Source organism: Trichinella spiralis, assembly GCF_000181795.1.
Source record: "Trichinella spiralis strain ISS 195 chromosome Unknown Scfld4, whole genome shotgun sequence".
Taxonomy (NCBI): Eukaryota; Metazoa; Nematoda; class Enoplea; order Trichinellida; family Trichinellidae; genus Trichinella; species Trichinella spiralis.
Genome location: NW_003526943.1, coordinates 10750590 through 10764039, shown reverse-complemented (window position 1 = coordinate 10764039; position 13450 = coordinate 10750590). Strand labels below are relative to the sequence as shown.

At 29.8% G+C, this 13450-nt stretch overlaps 4 protein-coding genes across 4 annotated transcripts; 2 read left to right on the top strand and 2 right to left on the bottom strand.

The window, feature by feature from the left end:
• Positions 1–1312: 1312 nt before the first annotated feature.
• On the bottom strand, positions 1313–2128 carry Tsp_06374 (conserved hypothetical protein). The gene is made up of 3 exons (XM_003378402.1): positions 2074–2128; positions 1606–1932; positions 1313–1401 (listed from the first exon to the last, which is right to left on the bottom strand). The coding sequence occupies exons 1-3, from the start codon at positions 2126–2128 to the stop codon at positions 1313–1315; spliced, it is 471 nt and encodes a 156-aa protein (XP_003378450.1).
• Positions 2129–3628: 1500 nt separating this feature from the next.
• On the top strand, positions 3629–4573 carry Tsp_06375 (protein phosphatase 1 regulatory subunit 7). The gene has a single exon (XM_003378401.1). It carries the CDS (start codon positions 3629–3631, stop codon positions 4571–4573), a length of 945 nt encoding a protein of 314 aa, XP_003378449.1.
• A 1111-nt stretch (positions 4574–5684) lies between these two features.
• On the top strand, positions 5685–8722 carry Tsp_06376 (kynureninase). The gene is made up of 10 exons (XM_003378400.1): positions 5685–5874; positions 6049–6169; positions 6225–6369; positions 6588–6659; positions 6905–6979; positions 7157–7303; positions 7478–7703; positions 8112–8197; positions 8297–8530; positions 8591–8722. Exons 1-10 carry the CDS (start codon positions 5685–5687, stop codon positions 8720–8722), a joined length of 1428 nt encoding a protein of 475 aa, XP_003378448.1.
• A 736-nt stretch (positions 8723–9458) lies between these two features.
• On the bottom strand, positions 9459–12925 carry Tsp_06377 (homeobox protein Hox-A4). Its single transcript, XM_003378399.1, has 4 exons — positions 12922–12925; positions 11690–11763; positions 10687–10768; positions 9459–9859 (listed from the first exon to the last, which is right to left on the bottom strand). Exons 1-4 carry the CDS (start codon positions 12923–12925, stop codon positions 9459–9461), a joined length of 561 nt encoding a protein of 186 aa, XP_003378447.1.
• Positions 12926–13450: the final 525 nt, after the last annotated feature.

Genomic DNA, 13450 nt, shown 5'->3' with positions numbered 1-13450 from the left:
GTTACAGACGACATCTTTTCAAGTGCTCCATTAAATATATTCTAGCAGAAAATTCCATAATTTGCAGCAGATCATCAATATCGTCATAATGACCTTGCCAAACGTCAAATTAATGACATTTATAGAAATGGTGATACACTGAAAGCGACGCATTTGCTACAGAACATAAGGAAATTGTCAAAAAATGCAAAATTTTTTAAAAGAACAGAACATGATCTTTTAAAAATTTATAAAGTTCAAAAAAGTTAATTTTTATTCAAATATTTATTCCATTTGATATTCTCTCTTCATCATATTTCAAAGAGAATTATTAATTTTTGAAAAATGAAAATTATCCGTTTAATTTATTCATTGAACAAGCAAAAGAAAAAGAAAAAAAATACTTCAAATGCTCCATGTTCAAAAATAAATCAGTAAAAATCATCAAAAAATAAATCAAGCAGGCACATTTAAAAATAATTCAGATTTTTTTCACTTGAATGCATTAGTTTAACAATGGGAAAAGCATGCAAAAATGAAATATTACGATGTGCTGCAAAAAATAATATTCGCTCAAAAGCACTGCAAGCAAAGTTTGTTGAATATTTCAGATGGAATTTTTATGAACAATTCAAATAATTTAAAATATGCAAAAACTAAGAAACTAGCTATTTCAAAAAAAACAATCAAAATGATTTATTAGTTGTTGCGTGTACATGTGTATCATTTATTCATATTATGATGAGGATGAAAAATTCATCTTGACACCAATAATGAAAAATTTTCACACTAGTATCTCGCAATGATTTATAAACATTGCAATGAAGAACTGGTTCAATTGTGACATGAGTGCAGATGCTATTTGAATTCATCATAAAGCACAACAACAGCGTCTTATAAAAATTATAATAAATTTGAGCACTTCAATTGCATCATCAAACTTATTCACTTGAACAAAAAGAAGAAGTTGTTTCACACGAATTGACAATTCTGGTTCAGTTGTAATTTTCTTTAACATTTGACTAAAATGATGAGAGATTGAAAAAAAAAATTTTTTGTTGAATAACTGACAATACAAAATAATAGACCAAATCCAACAATTCTATGAACAACTAACTGTACAGTTGTTGTTGTTGTTGTTGTTTTATTACAATAAAAATAGAAATCCAATTCAACTGTTTTTTATGAATAAAAATTTCTGAATAACGAATAAACAAATCAAGGTTTTCCCGTCAAATTTCAATGCTAGGATGCTTCTTTTTCAGTTGAGGTGAATTTTCCCAATTTAAATCAAGTGAATTTAAAAAAAACCAATTGAAATGATGATCAAGAGTCAAGGGTAAATTGAAAAAAAATCGTCAGCTTGAACAAATGAGAAACAGAGATGAATAGAAAAGTAAAAACAAAACAGGCTACAGTAACCTGGAAGAAATTGTTTTTGTATACAGTTGATGATCAATTTATCACCGATGAATAAAAGAATAGTAAAAAATAAATTGTTGATCATTTATTAAAAATAAATTATGTAATATTTTGTGTTAAAAATTTTGATTTCCACTTTTTTTTGGATATTTAGGGGGAAGACAAAGAAAAAACCAAAAAAATAATGTCATCGTGATCGCTTACCGTATCCGTCGAAATCTGCAGTGAGGAAGTAGTCGTCGGACAGGTTGGCGTTGAGCTTGAGCTGACGAATCACGTCCGCGGCTGTGCTGTCCGGCAGCAGCGGTACTTCGGCGACCTGTTTGCCGGGCAGCTGCACGACCACCGTGACGTGCATCATTTCCGGTTGACCAATGACCGTATGAAAATTTGGCGCGCGTCCTTTTCGTCGACCGTTGGCCGAACGAAGTTGACGACCGCGGTGATTGCTGGTGCCCGTCCGGTCGACGTTGAACTTGCTGGTCGCACAACTGGCGGTAGCAAGTTGCAGCTTTCCAAATGACCACCACACTACAACTTTGGCTGCTTTATTTCAATGAACAGCAACAACTGAATGGTGGTATCCGATCTGTACAAATTATAAAATACACAGAAAAAGCTGAAGACATTTATTTCTACGAAAAAAATAACTCCTCTACTCTGCTCACCTACTGTCACTGACCGATGGTCTTTGGCAAATAAGCTGAACAACAGTGGCGCCGGTCATCGCATCAATATTGACCTCAACGACCCAGTTGACAGTGTGGAAAAATGGAAAAAGAACAACTATACTACAGTTAGTCGTCACTTGACGTCCCACTGTCCCTGACGATCACTACTGACCACCGGTTGCTTCAACCAAACTGATCTCCATCATTTCTACAATACACACACACACACACGTGTATATATATATATATATATATATCATAATCATAACTGCGGGCAAAAATAAATTACACATATTTTTGTCCGTCAAAACAGGTTCTAGTTGTTGATTGTTGGCAACATAATTCTATTTTGTACGGAGAAAGGACAACAATCATCCAGCTTAGTTGAGGGCTAATGCGGCTTTGCGGGCAGCTTGTCAGCGTTGATCAACCTCACCGACCAACCGAGCCTGCTGCTACGAGGTTTGATGGACCTGCGCATACAGCGGCTCTTCAGGGCATTGGCCTGAAGCAACATCCGACTGGTCGCCTCGACCTGATCTTGATCAAAGCAACTTGATTTCCGTCTGCCTCCAAAATGACCTCATTCTCATTTTCTCATGTATAACCTTTTAGAAAATACAATATGAAAAACAAAACATAAACGGTTAAAAGAAGCTTTCAAATTTTCTTACTGTATTTGATAAAATTTTTATTTGGAAACATTTCAAATGGCGAAAACTGACAAATGAATCATCACCTTCCACAGACTCCCATTCATTTGTCAAGCAGTATTAAGTCGAGTGGCCAATTTTTCCAATGAAACAATTCAATCATATCACATTAATAAAATTAGTGTATCTAAACTAGCAAGTTAGGAAATAACAATTTTAAAAAAGCACTTTCAATTTGAGCAAAAATTAATTTATTCAGTCCATAAATTGTTAACAAATTCAAAATGCAACACGTGTTACATTTCTGCTTTCCTTCTCATGTGCTCTTTTTCTATCATAAAAAACGCAACTGCAAATCAGTAATAAATCAGCACAAATTAATCATTCACTGTTTTCAATCCCAAAAAATATCTGTTTCTTCTAAATTCAAAAAAAAACTTTAAAATAATTTTTTAATGTTTTAAAAAACATCTTCAAAAAATTAATAACTTTCCTAAATTTTAAAATGAAAAAAATATTAAAAATTGTAAACAGTTTTGTTTGTCAGTATTTTTCGATTAAACTGTTAATCTTGCATCACCGCCTGCAAACGTAAATAAAATAAATTTTAAAACATTGCCAACAGTAACAGGATAAAACCAAAAAATAGTCATCCATCATTTTTGCACTATTAATTGTCAAAATATCGTAAATATAAAATGAAGGGGATTTTTTTCAAGGAAATTCGACCTTTTCTTGTGATTGGCATTTCAGGATATTTTTTGTCGAATAAAACCTGATGTTCAAATATACTATCTTACTGTATGATACGTGCTCATTGTTAGTTAAATTGTTGTGAGTTCTTCACGTGCTTTTAGAAGGTAGTTCAGTGGTTGCTTATTTGGATAAGTTATTCATAAAATTATGAACAACTCGGTAGAAGAAGGCGCAGTATCTGAAGTGGTTCCTGAAGAATGTGAAGATATTCCCGAAGATGAAACGGATTTGAATTTTGAATTCGATCGAATCAAGAAGATTGGCAATTTGAGCCGATTCAAACAATTACGAACTTTATCTTACCGGAACAATTTGTTGACGAAAATTGAAAACTTAAGCTGCCTTCGAAATACACTCGTTGAATTGGATTTGTACAACAATCAGATTCCAAAGATTGAAAATTTAGAAGAGCTCGCCATGCTTGAAGCTTTAGATTTGTCTTTCAACCGTATTCGAAAAATTGAAAATTTGGCTGCACTCACAAATTTGAAACATCTTTTCCTGATTCACAATCGCATTGAGAAGATTGAAAATTTGGACACGCTCGTCAATTTGAAGTCGCTTGAACTGGGAGACAACAAAATTCGCAAGTTGGAAAATTTGAATTCTCTTGTAAATTTGAATTATCTTTTTGTTGGATCGAATAAGTTGACGAAAATTGAGAATTTGGATTCACTTGTTAATCTGAAGTTGCTGAGCATTCAATGTAACTGGATTAAGAAAATTGAAAATTTAGATAACTGTGTTAATCTCCAAGAATTTTACATAAGTGACAATGGAATAAGTGTCATCGAAGGTTTAGAGAAATGCACACAGTTGCGTACTTTAGATGTGAGTGGAAACAATATAAAAGAATTGTGCGATTTGTCATATTTGACGAATTTGGAAGAACTTTGGTTTAATAAAAACAAATTGGACAGTGTTGAAAAAGTATCCATTTTAGCCAACTGCCCAAGTTTGAGAACTGTTTATTTTGAAGAAAACAACTTTGATCATAGGGACGTTAATTACCGACGCAAAGTGATGCTCGCTTTACCACAGGTTACTCAAATTGATGCTACTGTGTGTAAACCAAATTCTGATGGAGATTGATGTCAAGTACTGTTTTATCATTCGCGGTAGTTTTACAACTGTATGTTTGTATACTTCTGTGTATTTATTTTTACACTTGTTCTTTCAGTTCACTGAAATTTATTGTAAGGTTATGCAACGCATAGCTTCTAATTGAAAAATCTGTATATATTCAGTTGTGCATTTAATTATTAAAATGTGAAATTTACATGATTAGTATGATGCTATAGGCTGCGATAATGCTATAGGCACACTTACAAAATTGTAAAAAACGTACATGTTAATAAGCAAAAATGAGAATAAATTGTACTTTATGTTAAAGAGAAGAGCAGTCGGGACTGCTTGGTTGCATGATTAAAGTACATCTTATTTCAAAAACCTGTAAACCTGTAAAGTGAATTAAAACTGTGTACTTGAGGAATACTTTATCGAAAAGTGCGTATAAGTGATGTAAGTGAAAAAAGCGGAAAAAGATTGTTTAAATTTTCATATTTAATTTTCCGTAACTATATTGAAAACAAATATTATTTTATGTTTTGCGCACAACTTATTTGATAAGACTAGAAACGGCTACGTTGCTGAGTATTGCATAAATGGGTTCAAATACACTTTAATTTAATGCCGATTGCACAAAAAATTAAAGTTATAAATAAATTAAATATACATCCATTGTTTTTCCTTTAAATATTATGAAAAAACAATTCCGTTCTTCAAATAAGCTGTTTTAGGTTACTGTAAAATTTACTTGAAATTCGTATTACTATATAATACTGACGGTTGTTTTGCCATTTTGTATTCATGTCATTTTGTATTTGTTTTATCATGAAAAATCGTAAATTTTGTAATAATTTAAGTAATTCAGCATTTTTAACTTGTAGTTTTTGAATTTCATAAGCAATATCAAATTCTGTCAAAAATATGTTTATATAATCAATATAATATATAAAATATTTATAATAATATATCACTTGAGGGTGTTTTTCTTGTAATTTGGTATGTTTTAATTCTTCAACAGAATAATAAAGATGTTTGAATTTCATCAGATTATATACTATATTTAGTTTTCTTTACATTTGTTGTAATTTTTATATAAAAATGTAATAAAAACTTGTAAATTAGATTTCAATTTGAAATGAATTACGTTGGAAAAGCTATGCTGGAACAAAAGGATGAAACAATGAAAGCGAAGTTAGAGCGGATTGCTCAGCAACAAAATTTAAAGGTTACAGATGCTGAGTTTGCCGAATTTTTGGATTCAGTTGATGAATTAAGTCATTTTCGAAAAATGTTTAAATATCCAAAGATGAGTGACTTACCAAAAGGTATGTCTGCCATTTTCTTTGTCACAAAATGTTAAATAGCATAAGTGAAGCTTTTGTGGCATTACTTTTCTTGTTTTTAAAAATGAAAAGGAGTTAATATTCTTCAGCAATATATTCCTCTTTATCCAGTGAATTTCTTTTTTTGGCATAATAACGATGATGTTGTTAGTTTAGTTGATTTAAATTTGGTCGATGCAGAAAGCGATGCAATTTATTTGTGTGGCAACTCTTTGGGCCTTCAGCCAAAAGATGTTCAGGAGTATATTTCTGAAGAGTTGGATAAATGGGCGAAAATGTATGCCAGGTATGGAAATTATTTTGTCAAATCAACAAAATTTTACCTTTGAAAGGGGTGTTCATGGCCATACGAATGGAAAGATGCCTTGGGCGAAATGTGATGAATTCGTTTTGGATACAAATGCAGCTCTTGTTGGCGCCAAAAAGTGTGAAGTTGCCGTTATGAACAGTTTGACGATTAATCTTCATCTATTGATGGTCTGTTGAAAGATTATTTACATTTTATTTAAATAATAAAATTTATTCCGATTCTGAAAGAATACGGTACAGTCATTTATTTCAAAAAAATTAGGATGCTTGAATATTTTTTATGAAATTTTTTAAAAAATGCATTTATTTAAATTAAAATTTATAAAGATGTTGAGAAATAGGAAAATTTGAATCGTATTAACAACCAACGTAATTTCTATTTCAAGGCTGCTTTCTACAGACCAACTTCATCAAGAAAGAAGATCCTTTTGGAGAACAAACCATTTCCATCAGACTTTGTTAGTATACATTTATTTTAATATTACATTTCAATATAAAATTGTAAGATAATTTTCTGATTGTAAATTAATTGATTAATAAATGAAGCTGTACAAGTTTGTTTGTTACAGAACTTCTGCATGCTGATGGTGAATCATTGTAATGAAGGTGGTATGGGTTTCGAATTGTAATTGAATAATTGAACTGAATGATTTTTTAAAATGTACATTATTCATTGATTAAGAGCCATAATTATTCTGTTTAGTACGCTGTCCATTCACAAGTGCGTTTTCATGGCTTTGATCCTGAAGAATGTGTTGTTGTTTTGCAACCACGACAAGTATTTGTTTATATTTACAATGAAATATTTTTTTATGGTTACGTGTCTTAAAATTTTTCAAATATTTAATATTGATGATAAAGTTTTAAATTATATATGTATAAATGTGTGAAATGATAAAATAGTGAGAAGAGATTCATTTATATATTAAATTTCAACTTGGGCAGTTTTTATTAGAATGAACATTGCTTACGAACTGAAGATATTTTGGATTATATATCTCAGAATGGCCAGTCGATTGCGTTAGTGTTGTTCAGCGGTGTTCAATATTACACTGGACAATACTTTGATATACCTAGCATTACTGCTTGTGGTAAAGCGCAAGTAAATAAATTGCATTTATTTCTATACGTGATATTTCTTTTAAAAATATATTTTATTTCTTATATATTAAAAATTATTCTATTCTTAAATTTATATTACAAATTTATTTAAGAAATACTGTAAAGAGAAGTGTTTAGTTCAGCTCAAATGGTGGTGAAAAAACGACTTTTTTAGGGTTGCATAGTTGGCTGGGATTTAGCTCATGCTGCAGGAAACGTTCCTTTAAATCTCCATGAATGGAAAGTTGATTTTGCTGCTTGGTGTTCTTATAAATATTTGAATTCTGGTTGCGGAGGTTTGAGTATAGTGTTCATACACGAAAACAATTTCGATTCATATCCACCGGCTCTTTGGGGCTGGTGGGGACATGAAGCTGAGAGCCGCATGGAGATGACAAACGGTTCAGATTTAGAATTCTTATAGATTCTATAATGAAACGTTTAACAATAAAAATAATTATTTAATTGTAATCAATTGATGTGCAAAAACTTTCGGATCTTTCTTTTTGAATATTATTAGGAACAGGAAAATGGAAACAGAGAAAACTGCAGAAAAAAAACATTTAATTAGACTTTGAAAAGTGTAAAGTTGAAAAAAAAATGAAAGTTTTGTTGATTGATTGGAAAATTATTTGAATTTTTCAAAGTAATATTCTTTTCAGTAAATGAAATGGTAAATCATTTTTCATTACAATATTTCCTTAGGGATGTTTAATTTTGGAAGCTGTTTTCTTGTTTATTTGATGAGGAAGTTACTTTTCTAAAAGACGAAAAAGTATAATTTATTGTAAGCAGTTTTTTATTTTCAGAAATGAAATTTCCACACGACTGTTCAGCGTATCGCATTAGTCATCCGCCTGCACTGTTGGTGTGCCCCATGATTGCCAGTCTGAAAGTGAAAAATTGTCAATTTTAAATAAATTTATTTACTCATTTTTTTTAATTATGAAATTTAAACTTCTCTCAGTAAAATTAAAATGTGACAAATTTGCAGATATATGGAAAGACATCGATGCAAACGCTGAGACAGAAATCAAAGTTATTGACGGCTTATTTGGAATATTTGGTGAATTATTATTTTGGAAAAATGTCAACCGTTCTCAAGAATCCAATTTATTGTGAAGTGATCACTCCGCAGGATCCTGAACAACGCGGATGTCAGCTTTCGCTTAAATTTTCTGCCAACTTCAGCGATGTTTATGATCAATTACAAAAGCGAGGCGTTGTTGTAAATTTTTGAATTTCTCGTTCAATTTTAATTTTTGTATGGAGATTTTTTCTGTTGTAGTGTGACATGCGTTTTCCGGATGTTTTACGAATAACGCCAGTGCATATTTATAACAGCTTTAACGACGTGCGAAGATTTACAGAATCTTTGATTGATTCTTTCAGGCAGCTAAGTAGTGATGAACAGCAGTGAACATTCCATTGCAAAATTATATTTAAATATGCAAATTTCAAGAAAATGCAGTCATTTTTCTATTTCAATTTATCTATAACGACGGCGGTATACGAGAAAACATTTTCTTCTTGTTGATTTTTCAGCAATTTAGTTCCAATTGTTTATTCATTTAATGGCTTTAAAGTTTTTGATAATTTTGAAACTTTTTCATAAAAAGTTGCACAATGGAATATAAAATTTGAACAATATAAATAGAATTATGATTTTTGAAGTAAAATTGCTGGTTATAATTTTTAATTCAACGTTTTTCAAACTGTTGGTTGAATATTTTTTGTTCAGAAATTAAATAATGGAAAATTAAAAACAAATGATTTGATAATTTATGAAATTATAATTTTGAAACTGAATATGATAGAATAAAATCAAAAATTATTTTTCAAATTGTAAATATATGACTTGAAAAAGAAAAGCTAATACAATAGTTAAATTTTTTAATAAACTTAAATGCAATTTTACATTAGCATGGTATAATTTCAATGTATAATACTGCAATTTTTGCCATAGTTCAGCTTCGAAATTTGCTCAATTAAAGCTAGTAAACAACTGGCTGATGTAAGCTACACAAAGCAACCAAAAGAGAAAAACGAAATCAGAAAGAGATCAATTTCAGAGATATTCAGAATAGCAAATTATAAGAAAAGAGTTTGCAAAACAGAAGATGGAACTGAGAGGAGGAATATTTAGAATTGGTTCTTCAGTCTTGTAAAAAAATTTTTGGACCTTGCGCACCAGGGCAATTGGAGTTTAAACTTCCTTGCATGTCATAGGGTACGTTGAACAAATAACTGGCGCCTGGCCTCGTTCCATGCATTGCTGCCGCGGTTAGATGGTTCATCTGCAACGGATTGATGATGCTGCTTATGGCAGCAGAGCTGAACGCAGATGGTTGTAAAGTTTTTTGATCTTTTTTGAGCTTCATGCGGCGATTTTGGAACCAAATTTTAACTTGACGTTCTGTTAAATCTAAAGTGTGCGCAATTTCAACACGTCGACGACGGGTCAAATAGCGGTTGAAATGAAACTCTTTTTCCAGTTCTAGCACTTGGCTACGTGTGTAAGCTGTCCTCTGACGCTTTCCGTCCGTTGAACCATTGACTAAATTTAAGAAAAGAAAATAATTGATTTTTTCAATACAGAATTATCTTTGAAATTACAATAAAACAAATAAAAACAATCTAAATGATGACTCAATTGAATTCAATCATGAATTGTTAGCTATATAACATTTGAACCTGATTGTCATTTTCATTACAGTTAAAAATTTGCGGGTTTGTTGTCGTAAATCATAAATTGTGAAAATTAAGTTTAAATTTATGCTTCAGAAAGTTTTTCAGATAAAATTATAATTATCAGCAATAAATTAAAATTAAAAAATGGTATAAATTTCAACAGATTTTTCTGTGAAAATTTAATTATAACTTCAATTGAAAACGGATTGTAAAATTGGACAAATTCGATTTGTAAGTTTGTAATTTCTTTTCAAATTATTAATCACCATTAGAAGTATATTTAAAATAAAATAAAATTAAATGACTTTCAGGTTCAAGTATTCATTGAAAAACAGTGAGAACGACTAGAGAAATAACTAATTGATAGAACAATAAGAATGTAATTGTGTATAGTGGAATTTGAATGGTTTTATTGAATAAAATTAAGATGTGAATTTTGAAAATTTTTTCAAAATGTTTTCATTTGTTTACGTCAAAAGAGATGCACCACACACACACACACACGGTTGTGGTTGATTTTGCTAGTTAATTTTGAATTAGCTTATTTGAAACAGAAGCCGCTCTTTTTTAGTTGCCGTGCTTGAAGTCGACAAAACAAAGCAAACATATTAAAAATGTCAACGTGGCGAGCCTTGTGGTGTTCAGCTTTTGAAAAGCGAATGCGAATTAAATCAATCAAACTGCGACAAAAACGCGTTCGCGTTTTATGCAAACGTTCTGGGCCATCAGTCATTGATGCCAGATGACAAATGGACACACGGCTACAGCTAGTTAGCTGAAGCTAAAGAAATTGTTGATAAACGTTTTAGCAAAGAAGCTGCCGCCTTTTGGAAAAATTCTACCCCACTTGCTGCTGTTAAAAACGGCTCTTTATGATGAAACAAAAGAAAAATAGATCGATTCACGCACACACACACACAAACGTGTTATCATGAAATTATTAACAAATCAGAAATTTTCCAAAACTTATTCAAAAAATCATTTCCATTTAAACTATTATATACAATTAAATTATTAATTTTAATACTTTCATAACAACTTAAGAACACTTTTACAAAGAAAAAAAACAGTATCGAATATTAAAAAATTTTCTTAAATTTAAATTTAATTAAAAAAATTAAATACCAATTTTGCGTAGCAAAGCTTGCTCACAATTTAATTTTGCTGAAAAGAAAGCTCTTTTGATTTGCTATGTAAGAAAACAGAAAGGACAAAAATTTACCACAGCACTACAAAACCTGATTTACATGCTTGAAAGCGGTAAAACGTGAGGATTTATTAGTTTAATATAAAAAAATTGACAATTTTTTAAATTTAACATTCTTTCAAATGAATTATCAAAAAAACTGGTATAGTTCATTTGTAAACATACAGTGCAATAATAAAGATGGAAAATTAATTATGAAATTCTTTTGCAACAAGAAAATTTGCGTTTGATTTAAAAATGCAAAATTTTGCATCTTGCAGTGTAAATTGAGCTAATTCTCAATTGAAAACTTGGGATTTTATTAAAAACAACAACAGTAATTCATGTTATACATACTGAAGCATAAATTTAAATTATAACATTACCGCTTATTGCAAAATTAGTATCAATTATTAGAGAAATAAATTTTTTAATAAATTAAAAAAGATGCCATTGAATTTTTACATTTTCACTTTTTAATAGCTAATTGATAGCTTTCATTGTTCAAACCGAACAGTTCCTTATTTGCATTTTGTATGACGTGTTCATACAATATAAAACAGAACTGCTAGCTCTATTTCTTTCTAAATAAAAAAGAAAACTTTTTAAATATGTGCATTGAAAATGCAGCAAAAGTGCCGTCTGTCTATTTTACTAAAGCGCAGTGGGTAAATGGGTTGTTTTTGACAAATGTGATTTAAGAACAGCAGACATGTCTAATCCATCACAATAAATTTTCTACTCGAACTATATATTTTCAAAGCACTAGTGAAAAATTTCTAATACACACATATGAATATGATAATTTTAAACATTGGACTACATTTTCATTTTTATGCAAATTAAATCATTTATTTAAAAAAAGCTAAATGTATCCTTTAGTAAATCAGAAGATATACAGGAAAAAATAATTCGGTGCATTTTAACTATTAATATGAATGTTTTTCTGTTTTGGAAAATTAAATTATTCCATTATTTTAAATGTACTATTTCAGAAGCATTTCAAATAATTTTGCCCAAATAAGCACAATTAATTTTGAAAAACAATTGAAATGTTGCAAAATTTTTAAATTTGCTTCAATGACATGGAAAATTTATGAGTCTGCAGATATCAGCTTTTCTAATTCGACCTTGAAAAATTTCTTTATAGGAATGCATGAAAACTAGCCGAATTGTCTTTTAATCAATCACACTTTGAATTTAGCTACAATTTAAACCAATTCGGCAACAATTAATCATTGCTATAATTTGTCTAAACTTTTTATAATCACTTTTTACCATGCTGATTTCATGACTGATTCATATTTTTAGAATAATAAATCTGCATATTTTGTTGCAATATTGCTTAGAAAAACAAACAAACAAACTGACAATTAAAAATGCAATATTAATGTTATTTTAATACTCTTTCTCGCTGGTGATGATTCAACCAAATGTTTGACACAAAACTATGAAAATTTGCAGTTTTTCATAAATGAATGCATTTCATTATAAAGCAATGTAAATTTATAATATAATAAGAAATTAATATACAAATTTGATACTTAATTAAAATTTTCATATGAAAAAAGTTTTTAAAGAAATGAAAAATTTCAAGCGAATGTGAAGTCAATGGTATGCAGCAGTTGCAAAATAATTCAACATCATTTTAACTTTTATTCTTTTTTCATAATTTAAATTAATTGCTATTACATATCTATAAATATGCATTCCCTTGTTTGAAGCATCTCTTTAAAGCATACGCATTTAATAAAATTTGCAAATAACAGATGTTTAAGTTATAATAAATATTACTTGGATGTTATTTTCAAACTGTTCCAAGCTGAACTTATTTTTAATTGAAAAGGGGAAAATTAAGCTTCGCAGCGGCAAATATAAAAAAAAGTTGACTGATTGCTCAGATTTAAAAAATGTGACATTTCACTGATTTTTGGTAGCAAAAAAACTCATAGATCAAGTAGAGAAGTTTAAACTGGCATTATTTGTTGAAAATTTCAGCCTGCAACAACTTCCGGTGTATTTAAAAATATGTATATAAACATTTCTCCACTTTTACATACTACTTATTGATAATGGTCTTAAATTTATTAATTATTAGTAAAACACTTTATTGAACATGTTATAAACATCTATTTGGTAGTAAAACTGGAAAACATTCTCAGCATGCAAGTAATGCAAATACAAATTGCACATATCAATTTATGCAAATACTGCAGTACATATATATAATATACAACAAAGTATGTTCATCAAAAATTATAAAACTAATAA

Coding starts and splice junctions, on each gene's coding strand:
- Tsp_06375 (XM_003378401.1), top strand. CDS start 3,629: ATGAACAACTCGGTAGAAGAAGGCGCAGTATCTGAAGTGGTTCCTGAA.
- Tsp_06374 (XM_003378402.1), bottom strand. CDS start 2,128: ATGACCGGCGCCACTGTTGTTCAGCTTATTTGCCAAAGACCATCGGTC. Junction 1,933..2,073: donor AAGACCATCGGTCAGTGACA/GTAGGTGAGCAG, acceptor CCAAAGTTGTAG/TGTGGTGGTCATTTGGAAAG. Junction 1,402..1,605: donor TGCAGATTTCGACGGATACG/GTAAGCGATCAC, acceptor AATTTCTTCCAG/GTTACTGTAGCCTGTTTTGT.
- Tsp_06376 (XM_003378400.1), top strand. CDS start 5,685: ATGAATTACGTTGGAAAAGCTATGCTGGAACAAAAGGATGAAACAATG. Junction 6,170..6,224: donor TTGGATAAATGGGCGAAAAT/GTATGCCAGGTA, acceptor TACCTTTGAAAG/GGGTGTTCATGGCCATACGA. Junction 6,370..6,587: donor TTAATCTTCATCTATTGATG/GTCTGTTGAAAG, acceptor TTCTATTTCAAG/GCTGCTTTCTACAGACCAAC.
- Tsp_06377 (XM_003378399.1), bottom strand. Junction 10,769..11,689: donor TGCAAATAAGGAACTGTTCG/GTTTGAACAATG, acceptor CTTTAGCTTCAG/CTAACTAGCTGTAGCCGTGT. Junction 9,860..10,686: donor TTTGCATAAAACGCGAACGC/GTTTTTGTCGCA, acceptor TCTTAAATTTAG/TCAATGGTTCAACGGACGGA.